Source organism: Ranitomeya variabilis, chromosome 2 (assembly GCF_051348905.1).
Source record: "Ranitomeya variabilis isolate aRanVar5 chromosome 2, aRanVar5.hap1, whole genome shotgun sequence".
In the NCBI taxonomy this organism is placed as follows: domain Eukaryota; kingdom Metazoa; phylum Chordata; class Amphibia; order Anura; family Dendrobatidae; genus Ranitomeya; species Ranitomeya variabilis.
Genome location: NC_135233.1, coordinates 577,393,432 through 577,410,242, shown reverse-complemented (window position 1 = coordinate 577,410,242; position 16,811 = coordinate 577,393,432). Strand labels below are relative to the sequence as shown.

Genomic DNA, 16,811 nt, shown 5'->3' with positions numbered 1-16,811 from the left:
CGTGATTTTTGCTGAAGCCTTGAAATCTATTGCAGTAGGCGATTGGAAGATCGCAGCTTCAAGTCTCCTTAGGGTATGTTTCCACGGTACAGATGGGCGGCGGTATCGCCGCAGCGGCGAAGCCGCTCGGCGCTAAGCCCCGCCCCCTTAATGGGACGCGATCATGCCGGATGTGTTAACTCTTCACATCCGGGATGATCGCTCTCTCCCATAGGGACCTGTGATATGCCTTGCGGGGACGCTGCGTCCCCGCAAGGTGTACGGGCATGCTGCGATCTGAAAAGACGCGCAGCATGTCCGTAGTCGCAGGGCCGCCGCGTGCGGGTTTCCACGCATAGTGGAGACAGGATTTCATCAAATCCCCTCCACTATGCAGGAACATCTGGACGCTGCTTGTTTGACGCTGCAGCGCTGCGCAGCATCAAACAAGCAGCGTTTCCTGAACGTGGAGACATACCCTAAGGGGACTATTAAACACAGTAAAAAGTAAAAAAAAAAAGAGGAAAATAAAAAAACACAAAAGTTTGCCCCATTAAAAATAAAACACTTAAAAAATATATATAAAAATACACATATTTGGTATCCCTGTGTTTAGAAATGTCCAATCTATGAACATATAAAGTAAATTGATAAGATGGAACGAGAAAAAAAAATGTACAAGCCAGAATTACGTTTTTTGGGTAGTCGCAACATTGCATTAAAATGCAGTAAAAGGTGTTCAAACCATCATATCTACAATAAAATGTTATCAATAAAAATGTCAACTCATGGCGCAAAAAATAAACCCTCACACAGTCCCATATGCTAAAAAATGAAAATGCTACTAGTCTCGGAAACTGGCAACAAACACACAAAAAAAATTCATACAAAGTTCAGAATTTTTTATCACTACTTAAATAAAAAAGAAACTATACATGTTTGATATCTGCATACTCGTACTGAACTGGGGAATCATTACCAGGTCAGTTTTACAATATAGTGAACATGGTAAATGAAAAAAAAACAAACAAAAAAACAATTGTGGAATTGCATATTTTTTTTGCAATTTCACCACCCTTGGAGTTTTGTTTCCGTTTTCCACTACAGTATGTGGTCAAATCAATGGTGTCTTTCAAAAGTACAACTGGTCCCTCAAAAAACATTCCCCCGTACAGCTATATTGATGGAAAAAGAAAAAAGAAATAAAAAAGGGGAAAAAAAAACAAAAATGAAATAGAAAATCGCTTGGGGGTGTAGGAGTTAATGTCAATGACGTGAGTCGGTGATAGTACTCGCCAGAAGATGCATAACGAAAAGGATTGATCGGAAAACACGGGCAATGGTGGGACACAAGTATGGGGAGGGCTAAAAATCGGTCAGTATAACAGTTTTTCTTTTAAACCCTTACTGGCACTCAGAAGAAGGCAAAATGGCTGACTGTGTTCCTTTATTACGGAAAAATCAGCATTTGAATTGATATGCAAATGAAGCTTTGTCACTCCAGCTCTATTTTCCACCTAGCCAGATCTAGAGCTTCATTTTCAAGTCAATTCAAAGAACTATTTGTAGTTCTCTGACTAGCGCCGCCTCCTCCTGCTTGGCTGACAGCCTCTATGCTGTGAGACAGCAACAAATGAGACATTTGTCAAGCTGGAGGAGGCGGCACTGGGCGGGGAATAGAGCTGGAGTGACGGATGCTTCAGATATAGAAGTAGTCCTTCAGCCATATTTACATATTTAATTGCCGATTTCCCAGTAACAGAGGAACAGACTGACCATGTAAAGGTATTGCTGTTGCACGCTTTGAAAGAGTTACATGTGCATAGACATAGTTTGGGGTGTGAAATTCTAATAGGTGATGTTGAGGGAAAACAAAGTTATCACCTAAACAATGGATAGGTGGTAACTTATTGATCGGTGGAGGTCCAACTGCTAGTACCTGCATCAATTGGCAAAATGGGACAATAGCATGGCAGCTCACACACTCATCTATGGTTCCATTCATTCACTGTGGGGCTCAGACCCACAGAAAGTGATTGGAGTGGTGGCTGTTTTCACCGGTCAACCTTTAAGAGAGGACACATCTGTTTTCTGATTATTCATGAATGGATGAACATGGTTGTAGAAGACCATGATCTGGAAGGAACTTGTCTCCCCAACTAATTATTTCTAAAGAAAAATACATGTAGATGTTCTGTCACAATGAGACATCTACAATTACAACATTAGCCCATCCCCAACCCAGGAGCTCCTGCCACAGGTCAAGTCTAGGGCCTAGAGAGTCATAGGATTGTGATCTACATTGGAGTAGAGAGTAGGTACAGTGGTGTGTGCTTTTGGAGTCCTTTCATCCTACATAGATAGGCTTTTGTCAGTGAGATTATTGAGAAGGCCCAAAAATGTTTTGTGTCAGAATGTTGTGCTGATCGAAATCAGTTTTCCTCTAGTCCTTGGATGTATTTGAAGCCGGTTGGTGATAGGTTGCCTTCCAAGGATTATTCTCTTTAACAATTTTAAGGGTATACTTCTTCAGGAGTGGACAGTTCTTGAGGAAAGCTTGAATAACATCTGGACACACCACACAGTAGCAATGAATTTCCTCCAATTCAGAACATTTCTCAGCCACGCCAATAAGATTTGTGTTAAGAGCACTTGAAGGTGTCGTCTGGACGACAAGTTTCCTCAAAGTTCGAGTATAGTGAGTACTGACAAATCTCAGTTGATTTGTCATTTCGTTGTAAGTGTTAAGTTGTAAGTTGGCCATGGGCATATTTGGCATTAGGATTCTTGGAATTTTCCAGGCTGGAACCGTATGGTCAAATTCTAGATCCACAGTGAAAGAAGAGTGACGTTGACATAGCTCTCCCCAAACCTCATCAGAAATAGCAACGGTGTACTTGTCTAGATGTTTACACAAAATATCAAGTTGTCGAAAGGGTGGTCTTTCTGGCTTCATCAGTTCTCGAAATATATCTTTAGAAAGACTAGAGTAGAAGACCCCTATAGAGGTCAGGTTAGGACACACTTGTAAAACTTGCATCAGAGTGTCAGGAGTTACTTTGCAAACTAACGTTCTATTATTGATGTACAAACTACGAAGATTTGGACTCCCAGAGGCGATGAGTCGTGTGAAGCCATCACTGAGGGTAAAGGGCAGTTTCCTTAAATCAACGTGGTGGAGGTCTATTTGGCTTTCTTTCCGACACAGCTCCATGATACTGTCCAAAATCTCCAGCCCAGAGTAGAAAAATGGGTTCTCCCCACAACATGTAATGTTCAAACTCTCCAGCTTTCTGCTCTGTTTAGCCAAACAGATTAGGAATTGGATGACATTTTTTCGTGTTCCTTCTTTGGCTTGGTCAAATACAATTTTCAAATTTCTTATCTGCCCAACAAAATCCTGCAGACCATCGATGGATAGAAGATCTTCATCTGATACCCAACTTGAAAAAAATGGAAACATATGTAGTTAGGAAGAATTAATGTAAATTCCACCTCCTTTTTCATGGATGATTTTTCGAGACCTCTAAATACACCAATTATTACAATGACTTTAAAACAAAATACAGATTACACCAAATAGCCCCTACCTATTTAGGTTCTTTCAAAAGACTCAGAAACAAAAACACAGGAGTAAAATTATAGGGGGTCAGACATTGAAGTCACACACAGGCTATGTGGTCTGAGAGGATCAAAAAGGTCCTTCTGCCTTATACTGGTACTTTTAAAAATGTACGACGTGTTGTAAAATGGTAGTCTCACGTTCTCAATCAGGAGCACATGGCTCCTCAGCCTCTTGGTTTGCTGCTTTCTGGGGGGCAGTGCACTCCTGATTGACTGACAGTTCTAACCAGCTACATGGTTGTGCCGTTCTCCCAAAGTGGGTGCTCTGTGAGGCAGATATACCTCCGCAGATTAAGGGTGGCACGGAAGAAGGCCAGATTTAAAAAAAAAAGCTTGTACAGTGGCGCTCCTTGCTTGGAGACTGGCCACTGCTGCAGTTTGTCTCTAATTAGTGCTCTCCTTGCTTGGGATGTCAATTTAGGTGTATGGCCATGTCTTGGTAGGTTGGCAATCATTTCATTTTTGGATGATTTTCAGTGCTTGGGCTTTTTATAGAACCTAAACCTGTTTTACTCTTCTCCACAACTTTATCCTTGACATGTCTGGTGTGTTCCTTGGTTTTTATGATGCTGTTTGATCCCCAATGTTCTCAACCAAACCTCTGAGGGCTTCCCAGAACAGCTGTTGTTATACTGAGAATAATGACACGCATAATTTACTAACTGTGTGACTTCTGGGGGCAATTGGTCACTCAGAATTTTATTTAGCCGTCTCAGACTACAGCAGGTTGAATACAAATGCACATCTCAATTTTCAATTTTTATTTTCAAAATAATTATAAAAAAATATATTTAAAATGTATTTTACACTTCAAAAATACTTGTTACTTAGTGTTGGTATATCCCCTAAAATCCATTTACTTTTGTGGGTGTAACATAACAAAATGCGGAAAAGTTGATAGGGTATGAAAACTTTCTCAAGGCACTGCACCCTATACTGACTTCTCACATTTTTACCAATTATTTTTTTCTTTATACTCTATCAAATGAAAATAAAAACTGAATACAAAGTGAGGCTAAAGAAAATATGTGACCCAAACACGGGCAACGCTTTAACCAAGTGTACTCAAGTGCCTACCTGATTTCTGTGTAGTGCCAGACCGAGCTGGATGCCACTGCTATCGACCAGGACTGGCACACCCGTGACACAGCCCTTCGATCTGTAAGGGGTAAGTAGTAGAATATTTGGGCCAGAATCTCCTGCGGCATGTAGTCCCATTGTTGCTCCATTGCGTCTTAGTTTCAGGTGAACCTCGGTATAAAAGCAAAATTCGGGTAAGAAGTGCTCCTTGTACAGGATTTATAGCTCTTCCTCAGTCGTCTAGCATTGGTTGCAATGGTTTTTAGCTCTTTACAGCTCTCGCTCATAAACGACAGGTGTAAAATGAGACGGTCTTCTAAGGGGTGGCGCCACATGACTTGCATTGCACAACCAAGGACAGGTTCATTGTGAGTAGGTGTAGGACAACCTATAGGGACATGCCTGGCTGGAGTCCACATAGATACGTTGGTGCTTCACTTCATACAAAGGTAAAAGGGGTTGACAATTTTTTTTTTTACTTAAATGATAATTTTTGGGGATAAAAATTATTTTTTGCAATTTGGTTTCATTAGCAATTTTGCACTGTTTGGCTTTTATAGGCTCTTTGTTTCACTGCACATTCAACTTTGTGGTCAGGATTTCAGACAAAGACAAATAAGAGTTACAATTGCTCACTGATAGATTCTCAGTTAGCTCATTCTGCATCCAGCAGAACAGAAGAACTAGTCAAAAAGGCAAGCAAGACCCACTCTGCTTGCTTGACAGATCTCTCCCTATATACACATGGAAGTAGAGACCTGTCACTCACAAATAGCAGGGCAGGGGGCCAATACTGGACAAGTCATCCATGATGTATAGACTCTGGCCAACTTTTCAAACTATGTTTTCTCTGAAACACTGCAGCATTTTAGAAGAAAACATGGCTGAAATGACAGAGCCACGTCTGATTCTTGCCGCCCGTGGTTCTGGAAGCATGGATCGCCTGTCGGGTTCATAATGTAGATAGACATCCCTATGAAACTAATGAGATCGACAAAACATTTAAAGGGTTAAAAAAGGGTCCCTGCTGAACTAAAGAGGTCCCCTTTAAAAGAAAAAAAAAGCAAGCTGTTATTCACCCTCCTGCACTGCATCTCACGTTACTGTGTATCGATGACAGCGCTGCAGCCAATCACTGAGCTTAGCATCTCGCACCGTTTACATTGGCAGGGTTGCTGAGCTCAGGGATTGTCAGCAGCGTTGTCACCACTGCATGCTGCAAACTATCACCGGAGTAACAGCAAAAGGGCAGCATGAGACCCAGGGAGGGTGAATAATAGCTCAGGTTGTAATTTTTTTTTGCTTATTTGAGACCCTGAAGCAGTAAAAATAGTTTTTAGGCAATCCCAGCACGTGTTGCTGCTGTCCAACAGCTGCAGGGACTCGAACATATTTTTCAAGCACGCTGAAGTCCCTCGGTTAGCACCCGAACATGCTCAGATAACACCTTATCCCAGCATGCTTGCTTATCACTAGTAGTAATCGGCCCTGCGCTCTATTCTATGAGACCAGTGGCATTTTTCTTGCATTGTAGCCATTAGTACAGACCCTTGAGATACTCACCACCGTGCAATTCGGAAAAAGCTTCCTGAAACCTGATCTGAATCCCTCCCATCAGCCGCCATTGGGGAATTCCCGTCAGATGACACAGGAAACCAGTAATGAGAATGAGCGAGAGAGCGAGCAGAAAGAGTGGCGGAGCAAGATACCAGTGAACATGACTGCTGTGGTTTGCTGCATGGAATATACACTGCTGTGCAAAAGTTTTAGGCAGGTGTGAAAAATTGCTGCAAAGTAAATAGAAGCGTTAAAGCTGTTGTTCACTACTAGGACAACCCCTTCTCAATCTGAATGTTTGGCCCACTAAAGGGAACATTGCTGCATTTTTCACACCTCAAGTATCAGTGGACCACATTTACAAGGTAGTTTACACCCCAAAAATATAAAGTACTAGCTGAAGAGCCCAGCGTTGCCCGGGCATAGTATCTAGCTGTGGTTAGTTATAACAAGTTATAATGATTAAATTGCACATAAAAACATTTCACATCATATACTCAACACTACAGATTTGCAACACAAATTAACTAAATGATTACCCAAATATTGATAGTATTTAATTTTCAACTCATTCAAGAGCCTTTTGATAAACTGAACATGTGAATGTGGCCTTATACACAGCCTCCACCTGCAGCGCCTCACTCTTCTCCATACACAGCCTCATACTGCTGCAGCACCTCACTTCTCTCATTTTCCCATCACGCCTCTCATTTTCCCCCTCACACCTCTCATTTTCCCCCTCACACCTCTCATTTTCCCCCTCACGTCTCATTTTCCCCCTTACACCTCTCATTTTTCCCCACTCCTCATTTTCCAATCACTCCACTATTTTCACCTAACTCCTCATTTTCCACTCATACCTATTTTCCCCTCACTCCTCTCATTTTCAACTCACACCTCATTTTCGCCTAACACCTCTCATTTTCCTATCACGCCACTCATTTTCCCCCACACCTCATTTTTCCCCTCACTCCTCTCATTTCCCTCTCACACCTGTCATTTTCCAATCACTCCTCTATTTTCACCTAACTCCTCTCATTTTCCATTCATACCTCATATTTTCCCCTCACTCCAATTTTCCCTTCACTCCACTATTTTCACCTCACTCCTATGATTTTCCACACACCTCTTCATTTTCACCTCACTCCACTATTTTCACCACTCCTCTCATTTTCATCTCACTCCTCTCATTTTCCACTCACTCATTTTCACCTCACACCTCTTCATTTTCACCTCACTCCACTTTTTCACTTCACTCCACTATTTTCACCTCGCTCCTCTCTTTTTCACCTCACTCCTCTCATTTTCACCTCGCTTCTGTTCCCCTCACACATGTACAGCAACTTCCTATAAGGAGTACAGCAGTGTAATTTATGAGGCTCCTCACTTTCCCTTGACGTCATGCCTCACAGGAGCAACTACATTCTAGACACAAAGGAGCTAGATGTGGCCTGTGCCTGCCACGCACTGATACTCTCAAGGCGGCGGTCCTGATAGTCGCTCGCAGCGGCTGGGACGTCGCAGCCGGTGAGTTTTGCAGGGTGGCTTTCGATGTGAATGTGTCTCCGACTGCGTGCGCTAACAATATGGTTCGTGTGGAGTGGGTGGGGTTATGTGGAGTGGGCGTGGCTTGATACATACACACACTCAGCTTTATATATATAGACTTACAATACAATGGCCTCTCTGTATTAGAGAGAGCACCTTTCAGGCTAGTGGTACAACTATGCCATTGGTCTGAACTGTCAATTATCAGGAGAGCAACACCCCTCAACAAACAGGAAGGCAGGGGAGTGGTGCGCTGCTGAAAACAGAAGATACAAAACTGGGAGCATTATGTGTTATATTTATACATTATACTATGTTCCTAGCAGTTCAATTGTGCTTGCCCTTTATTGCAGTCACACAGGGGTGTAGCATAGTTGACTGTTTGTTGAAGTGAAGTTACCCTGCCTACGACCTTCCGTTTGGCCATATTCCATTGTGATGGTGTGATCTGATTTATGCTACCAGGACTCACAGCATCAAGAGCAAACATTGTCTTTCACGTTGGCTTGATAAGAGAGTGTCAGAAATTTAAGGCAGCATTAAGGTCCATTTACATGGGCAACCGCTTGTTCTCCCACTCCTGGTGTCTAAACAGGAGCAAAATGAGTTATGTAGACAGGCGATGTGCGGCTGATTACAACAATATGTGCACAGAACGATAGCACGAACGATCGTACAGTAAACGACCGCAGTTGGCTGGTCTAAAAGGGCTATTAAGGCCTCCATACAGATTTTACAAGATTGTAGATCTGGTGATTTTTGTTTTCTATGGACATAACCCAAGAACAGAAGCGTTGTGACATGGGGAGCACAAGGGCAATCGTTCCTGTGTATGGGGGCAAGGGTGAGATTGGCGAGTATTGTGTACGAAGGGGAGGTTTAAGACAACATGAGATGCGGTTAATTTACGGTGACGGTAGCTATAGATGCTATGGTGTATGTGCAGTTGAAAGAGTCGAAAAACTGCATCCGGTTCTATCAGTTTTCGATGCCGTTGCGGGCAGAACGTGTAAAACAATTGAGTTTTACCTGGAGACACCACAACATCGCAGCAACCCATCATAAATCCGTATGCCTTTACCATTGCACCTCACCTGGAACATCACAGGTGTTAAATTTGCTGTGGATTTTGTTTTTCCCACATTCATCATAAATAACCCCATTCAAATTAATGGAACCGATTTTCAGTAGCAGCAAAGCTCTCCAGGGAGGGACTTCACCCTTCGCACTTGATGTCTTTTTCAGGGGGACTCAGCTGTGAAAACCACCTGAAAAACCACCTGACAAAGCACTAGCTAAATGCTAAAAAAAAAAAGCCAACAACATAAGCATTTCTACTTAAAAACGGCATGCTGTCCATATTGTCTTTTCTTGTTTCCAAATACGCCCAGTGGTTTAAAGAAATGAGCGGACCATTCTTCAGGCATTTTCCACTCTGAAGATGCTGTATACTTTATATTAGAAGACAATGGGAAAGCTCAAAAGATGTCTGGGTGTCTTTTTTGAGCAATTTTAATTGAAAAAACAATAGTGCTTTCTTTAATAAACAATAAAAATTGCCCAGGAAATATTTTTGGAGTGTGGGAGGAAACCAGAGTACCCGGAGGAAACCCACACAAACACGGGGAGAACATACAAACTCCTTGCAGATGCTGTCCTTGGTGGGATTTGAAGCCAAGAACCCTAACCGCTGAGCCACCGTGCTACCCAACTTCTTGGAATATCGACCTTGGACTGTTTTCTGACTACTTCTTCCTCTCACCCCTGTCTATGATGTACTTTCTTGGTAGTTATCCTCGGAACTCTTAACTATCTAGTCTCACGGCTTACCCATGAGTAGTGAGTAGCGTTAGTCACAGCTCCTAAGTGCAAGAAGAGCAGAATCCCCCCTCAAGTAACCCATTTTAGAAATTACACCCCTATAGAAATGTATTTATAGGTGTAGTGTCGATTTTGACTCCATGGTGTCTTCCCGAAATCAGCAGCAGTGGATACTGCTGAGTGAAATTGTAAACTGCCATTGTAGTGCCCAGTACATTGTAGTGCCCATACATTATGCCCAGTTTGGGCTCCTAGAAACACGCACCTCGTAAATTAAGCAGACTCATCGCTACAGAAATGCCAAATGTGGATGCGTAATGCGGTTTAGGCATTGTGGGTCTCAGAAAAGGGAGGGGGGTTGGATTTGTGAGGACAGTTTTGATTAATTTCTTTTTGGTGATGGAGCCATGGCGCTTTTCCAGAGGCTGTGTGCTACCAATATTGTGGAAACCCCCTATATTTCTGTTAACACATGACAGACCTGAGGGCTTTTTTCTGTATGGAGATGAAGATTTTATTTGTAGCATATTGGGGTACAGAACATTTTGGGCCAGTTCACATTTATCCTGCCCTCTACGCAGAGCACTTACAGCGGGTTTCCGTCTACATCTCTCAAATACATTGGGGGGGGGGGGTTTCATGTGAACCGCATATCCATTCAGTAATGAGGCAATAGAATTACACTGGACTTTGGCCTCTGTTCAGTGGTGTCCGTCTTTTCAAAAGTGCACAAAACTTCAGCTGACCGCACTTTTGTGAATGCCTAAAATGATGTGTAACAGGAACGGAAACTGCTGGATCACAGACCAGATGGTAGTCCAAAGTGACTCAATCTCCCTCATTAAAGTGAATTATCCATCTTGAAATTTGTCTGAAGCACGTATTTCAGAAATTTACATAGAAACCCTGGTGTAAGCGCTCAGGGAAGAGCGCAGGATAAATGTGCACCGAGGCTTACTGCGATCTTTGGGAGACAGAATAATCAGATCAAAATAGCAGGTGAAGAATTGGTTATAAGGGATAACACAGATATTCTTCAGGTCAGTACAATTACGGCGATACCACATTTATACCATTTTTTATGTTTGGCTGCCATCAAACTAAACGCGTTTTTTTTTGTTTTTTTTACAAAATACAGTTTTTTCGCATAATCACTTTTTGAAAGCCATATTTTTTTTTGGCTTACTGCTGACTGTGTTTTTTGCTGCAAGACTTGACATTTTTATTGGCACACATTTTTTAACCCCTTTCTGTCATTGGACATACTATTCCGTCCATGTGGGGTGGGCCCTACTTCCCAAGGACGGAATAGTACGTCCAGCGTGATCGGCCGGGTGTCAGCTGACATCCGGCGCTATGTGCCAGGAGCGGTCACAGACCGCCCCCGGCACATTAACCCCCGGCACACCGCGATCAAACATGATCGCGGTGTGCTGGCGGTATAGAAAAGCATCGCGCAGGGAGGGGGCTCCCTGCGGGCTTCCCTGAGACCCCCGGAGCAACGCGATGTGATCGCGTTGCTCCGAGGGTCTCCTACCTCCTTCCTCGCTGCAGGTCCCGGATCCAAGATGGCCGCGGCATCCGGGTCCTGCAGGGAGGGAGGTGGCTTACCGAGTGCCTGCTCAGAGCAGGCGCTTGGTAAGCCTGCAGTGCTCCAAGTCAGATCGGTGATCTGACAGAGTGCTGTGCAAACTGTCAGATCACCGATCTGTGATGTCCCCCCCGGGACAAAGTAAAAAAGTTTAAAAAAAAATTTCCACATGTGTAAAAAAAAAAAAAAAAAAAATCATTCCCATAAATACATTTCTTTATCTAAATAAAAAAAAAACAATAAAAGTACACATATTTAGTATCGCCGCGTCCGTAACGACCCAAACTATAAAACTGTCCCACTAGTTAACCCCTTCAGTAAACACCGTAAGAAAAAAAAAAAAAAAGAGGCAAAAAACAACGCTTTATTATCATACCACCGAATAAAAAGTGGAATAAAACGTGATCAAAAAGACAGATATAAATAACCATGGTACCGCTGAAAGCGTCATTTTGTCCCGCAAAAAAAGAGCCGCCATACAGCATCATGAGCAAAAAAATAAAAAAGTTATAGTCCTCAGAATAAAGCGATGCCAAAATAATTATTTTTTCTATAAAATAGTTTTTATCGTATAAAAGCGCCAAAACATAAAATAAATGAGATATCGCTGTAATCGTACTGACCCGAAGAATAAAATTGCTTTATCAATTTTACCAAACGCGGAACGGTATACACGCCTCCCCAAAAAGAAATTCATGAATAGCTGGTTTTTGGTCATTCTGACCTCACAAAAATCGGAATAAAAAGCGATCAAAAAATGTCACGTGCCCGAAAATGTTACCAATAAAAACGTCAACTCGTCCCGCAAAAAACAAGACCTCACATGACTCTGTGGTCTCAAATATGGAAAAATTATAGCTCTCAAAATGTGGTAACGCAAAAAATATTTTGTTTCAGTGTGTGACGGCTGCCAATCATAAAAATCCGCTAAAAACCCGCTATAAAAGTAAATCAAACCCCCCTTCATCACCCCCTTAGTTAGGGAAAAATTAAAAAAACGTATTTATTTCCATTTTCCCATTAGGGCTAGGGTTAGGATTAGGGTTGGGTGTTGTGAATTTGGATTCTGGGCTCCCCCGGTGGCCGCTTGTGGAATTGGACTTGTCATCCTCTTTCCTGTTTCACCTGGTTCCATCAGTAGTGGGTGTCGCTATTTAAGCTCATTTCTCTGGTGGTTTCTTGCCGGTCAACAATGTTATCTGATGCCTCTCAGTGCTTGTTCCTGCTTCTGACAACTACTAGATAAGTTGGACTTTTGTCCATGTTTCGTTTTGCCTATTTGTTCCAGTTCACAGCTGAAGTTTTGTTACTGTGTCTGGAAAGCTCTCGTTGATCAGGGATTACTACTCTGGCGTTATGAGTTAATGCCAGAGTTTAAGGTAATCTCTGGATGGTGTTTTGTTAGTGTTTTTCTGCTGACCATGAAAGTATACTATCTGTCTTCTGCTATCTAGTAAGCGGACCTCAAATTTGCTAAGACTATTTTCCTGCTGCGTTTGTTGTTTCATCTGAACTCACCGTCATTATATGTGGGGGGCTACTGTCTTCTTTGGAATATTTCTCTAGAGGTGAGCCAGGTCTTATATTTCCCTCTGCTAGCTATTTAGGTCTTAGGCCAGAGCTGGGCATCTAGCAATAAATAGGAAATGCTACCTGGCTATTTCTAGTTGCGCGGCAGGCTTAGTTCATGGTCAGTATAGTTCCATCTTCCGAGAGCTTGTCCCTCTATAGGCTTGCTATGATCTCTGCTTGCAGAGATCATGACAGTTTGACCGGCCAATAAAGTGTTAAACACCCAGGTTGAGAAAGGAGAGTTATAAGAAGTCTGCTGGAATTTTTTTTTTTTTTTTTTTCCCTCCAGTTTGCCTTGCTGCAGTCTTTTTTCTCTCTCTCCTCCTAATCTCTGTATTGCTCTGTGTGCACCTGACAATAATGGATCTTCAGAGTGTAACTGCGGGTTTGAATAATCTCATCACGAAAGTACAAAATTTACAAGATTTTGTGGTACATGCTCCAGTATCTGAGCCGAGAATTCCTTTGCCGGAGTTCTTCACAGGGAATAGAGCTAGCTTCCAGAATTTCCGAAATAATTGTAGGCTTTATTTGTCCCTGAAGTCTCGTTCAGCTGGAGACCCTGCTCAGCAGGTTAGGATTGTGATTTCCTTGCTCAGGGGTGACCCTCAAGATTGGGCCTTCTCATTGCCAGCAGGGGATCCTGCGTTGCGCGATGTGGATGCGTTTTTTCTGGCCTTGGGCTTGCTTTATGAGGAACCTCATTTGGAACTTCAGGCAGAAAAAACTTTGATGGCACTATCTCAGGGGCAAGACGAAGCTGAGGTTTACTGCCAAAAATTCCGTAAATGGTCTGTGCTTACTCAGTGGAATGAGTGCGCCTTGGCGGCAACTTTCAGAGAAGGTCTCTCTGATGCCGTTAAGGATGTTATGGTGGGGTTCCCTGTGCCTGCAGGTCTGAATGAGTCCATGACAATGGCTATTCAGATTGATAGGCGTCTGCGGGAGCGCAAACCGGTGCACCATCTGGCGGTGTCTATGGAAAAGACGCCAGAAAGTATGCAGTGTGATAGAATTCTGTCCAGGAGCGAGCGACAGAATTTTAGACGGAAGAATGGATTGTGCTTCTATTGTGGGGATTCTACTCATGTTATATCAGCATGCTCTAGGCGTACAAAGAAGCTTGATAAGTCTGTTTCCATTGGCACCATTCAGTCTAAGTTTATTTTGTCTGTAACCCTGATTTGCTCTTTGTCATCCATTGCCACGGACGCCTATGTTGACTCTGGCGCCGCTCTGAGTCTTATGGATTGGTCCTTTGCCAATCGTTGTGGTTTTGATTTAGAGCCTTTGGAGACTCTTATTCCTCTGAAGGGGATTGACTCCACCCCATTGGCTAATAATAAACCACAATACTGGACACAAGTAACCATGCGTATCAATCCGGATCACCAGGAGATTATTCGTTTCCTGGTGCTGTATAATTTACATGACGATTTGGTACTGGGATTGCCATGGTTGCAGTCTCACAATCCAGTCTTGGACTGGAGAGCAATGTCTGTGTTGAGCTGGGGATGTAAGGGTATTCATGGGGACTTACCTTTGGTTTCTATTTCGTCGTCCATTCCCTCTGAAGTCCCTGAGTTCCTCTCTGATTATCAAGACGTCTTTGACGAACCCAAGCTTGGGTCGTTACCTCCGCACCGTGAGTGCGATTGTGCCATAGATTTGATACCGGGTTGCAAATATCCAAAGGGTCGTTTGTTTAATCTGTCTGTGCCGGAACATGCTGCTATGCGGGAATATATAAAGGAGTCTTTGGAAAGGGGACATATTCGTCCATCTTCTTCTCCCTTGGGAGCTGGGTTTTTCTTTGTCTCAAAAAAGGACGGCTCTTTGAGACCATGTATTGATTATCGGCTTCTGAATAAGATCACTGTTAAGTACCAATACCCATTGCCATTGCTTACTGATTTGTTTGCTCGTATAGAGGGTGCTAAGTGGTTCTCTAAAATTGATCTTCGTGGGGCGTATAATTTGGTGCGGATCAGGCAGGGGGATGAGTGGAAGACCGCATTTAATACGCCCGAGGGCCACTTTGAGTATTTGGTCATGCCTTTTGGTCTTTCTAATGCCCCTTCAGTTTTCCAGTCTTTTATGCATGATATTTTCCGCGATTTTCTGGATAAATTTATGATAATATATCTGGATGATATTCTGATTTTTTCTGATGACTGGGACTCTCATGTCCAGCAGGTCAGGAGAGTTTTTCAGGTTCTGCGGTCTAATTCTTTATGTGTGAAGGGGTCTAAGTGCGTTTTTGGGGTCCAGAAAATTTCCTTTTTGGGGTATATTTTTTCTCCCTCTTCCATTGAGATGGATCCCGTCAAGGTGCAAGCTATTTGTGACTGGACTCAGCCCTCCTCTCTAAAGGGTCTTCAGAGATTTTTGGGCTTTGCCAACTTTTACCGCCGATTTATTGCTGGTTTTTCGGATGTCGTTAAACCACTGACTGATTTGACCAGACATGGCGCTGATGTTGCTAATTGGTCCCCTCATGCTGTAGAGGCCTTTCAGGAGCTTAAGCACCGTTTTGCCTCTGCCCCTGTGTTACGTCAGCCTGATGTGAATCTGCCTTTTCAGGTTGAGGTTGACGCTTCGGAGATCGGAGCTGGGGCAGTGTTGTCGCAGAAAGGTTCCGACTGCTCCGTCATTAGGCCTTGTGCTTTCTTTTCTCGCAAATTTTCGCCCGCAGAGCGGAATTATGATGTTGGGAATAGGGAGCTTTTGGCCATGAAGTGGGCGTTTGAGGAGTGGCGCCATTGGCTAGAGGGGGCTAAGCATCAGGTGGTGGTATTGACTGACCACAAAAATTTGATTTATCTTGAGACTGCCAGGCGCCTGAATCCTAGACAGGCGCGCTGGTCTTTATTTTTTTCTCGCTTTAATTTTGTGGTGTCATACCTACCGGGTTCTAAGAATGTTAAGGCAGATGCCCTTTCTAGGAGTTTTGACCCGGACTCTCCTGGTAATGCTGAACCCACAGCTATCCTTAGGGAGGGAGTAATTTTGTCGGCCGTTTCTCCTGATCTGCGGCGGTCCTTGCAAGAGTTTCAGGCGGATAGACCGGATCGTTGTCCGCCTGATAGACTGTTTGTTCCGGAGGATTGGACCAGTAGAGTCATCTCTGAGGTACATTCTTCTGCATTGGCAGGTCATCCCGGAATTTTTGGTACCAGGGATTTGGTGGCAAGATCCTTCTGGTGGCCTTCCCTGTCACGAGATGTGCGAGTCTTTGTGCAGTCATGTGACATTTGTGCTCGGGCCAAGTCTTGTAGTTCTCGGGCTAGCGGACTGCTGTTGCCCTTGCCTATTCCTAAGAGGCCTTGGACACACATCTCGATGGATTTTATTTCAGATCTGCCTGTTTCCCAGAAGATGTCTGTCATCTGGGTGGTCTGTGACCGTTTCTCTAAAATGGTCCATTTGGTTCCTCTGCCCAAGTTGCCTTCTTCTTCTGAGTTGGTTCCTCTGTTTTTTCAGAATGTTGTCCGATTGCACGGTATTCCTGAGAATATTGTTTCTGACAGAGGTACCCAATTTGTGTCTAGATTTTGGCGGGCATTCTGTGCTAGGATGGGCATAGATTTGTCTTTTTCATCTGCTTTTCACCCTCAGACTAATGGCCAGACCGAGCGGACTAATCAGACCCTGGAGACATATCTGAGGTGTTTTGTCTCTGCTGACCAGGATGATTGGGTTGCTTTTTTGCCATTGGCAGAGTTCGCCCTCAATAATCGGGCCAGCTCTTCCACCTTGGTGTCCCCGTTTTTCTGTAATTCGGGGTTTCACCCTCGATTTTCCTCCGGTCAGGTGGAATCCTCGGATTGTCCTGGAGTGGATGCGGTGGTGGAGAGATTGCATCACATCTGGGGGCAGGTTATGGACAATTTGAAGTTGTCCCAGGAGAAGACTCAGCGTTTTGCCAACCGTCATCGTCGTGTTGGTTCTCGGCTTTGTGTTGGAGATTTGGTGTGGTTGTCTTCTCGTTTTGTCCCTATGAGGGTCTCTTCTCCTAAGTTTAAACCTCGGTTCATCG

General features: G+C 43.5%; 1 protein-coding gene across 1 annotated transcript; it reads right to left on the bottom strand.

Moving 5' to 3' along the window:
• Positions 1–866: 866 nt before the first annotated feature.
• FBXL8 (F-box and leucine rich repeat protein 8) lies at positions 867–6,337 on the bottom strand. The gene is made up of 3 exons (XM_077288308.1): positions 6,247–6,337; positions 4,681–4,854; positions 867–3,422 (listed from the first exon to the last, which is right to left on the bottom strand). Exons 2-3 carry the CDS (start codon positions 4,830–4,832, stop codon positions 2,423–2,425), a joined length of 1,152 nt encoding a protein of 383 aa, XP_077144423.1. The 5' UTR covers positions 4,833–4,854; positions 6,247–6,337; the 3' UTR covers positions 867–2,422.
• Between the last annotated feature and the right edge of the window lie 10,474 nt (positions 6,338–16,811).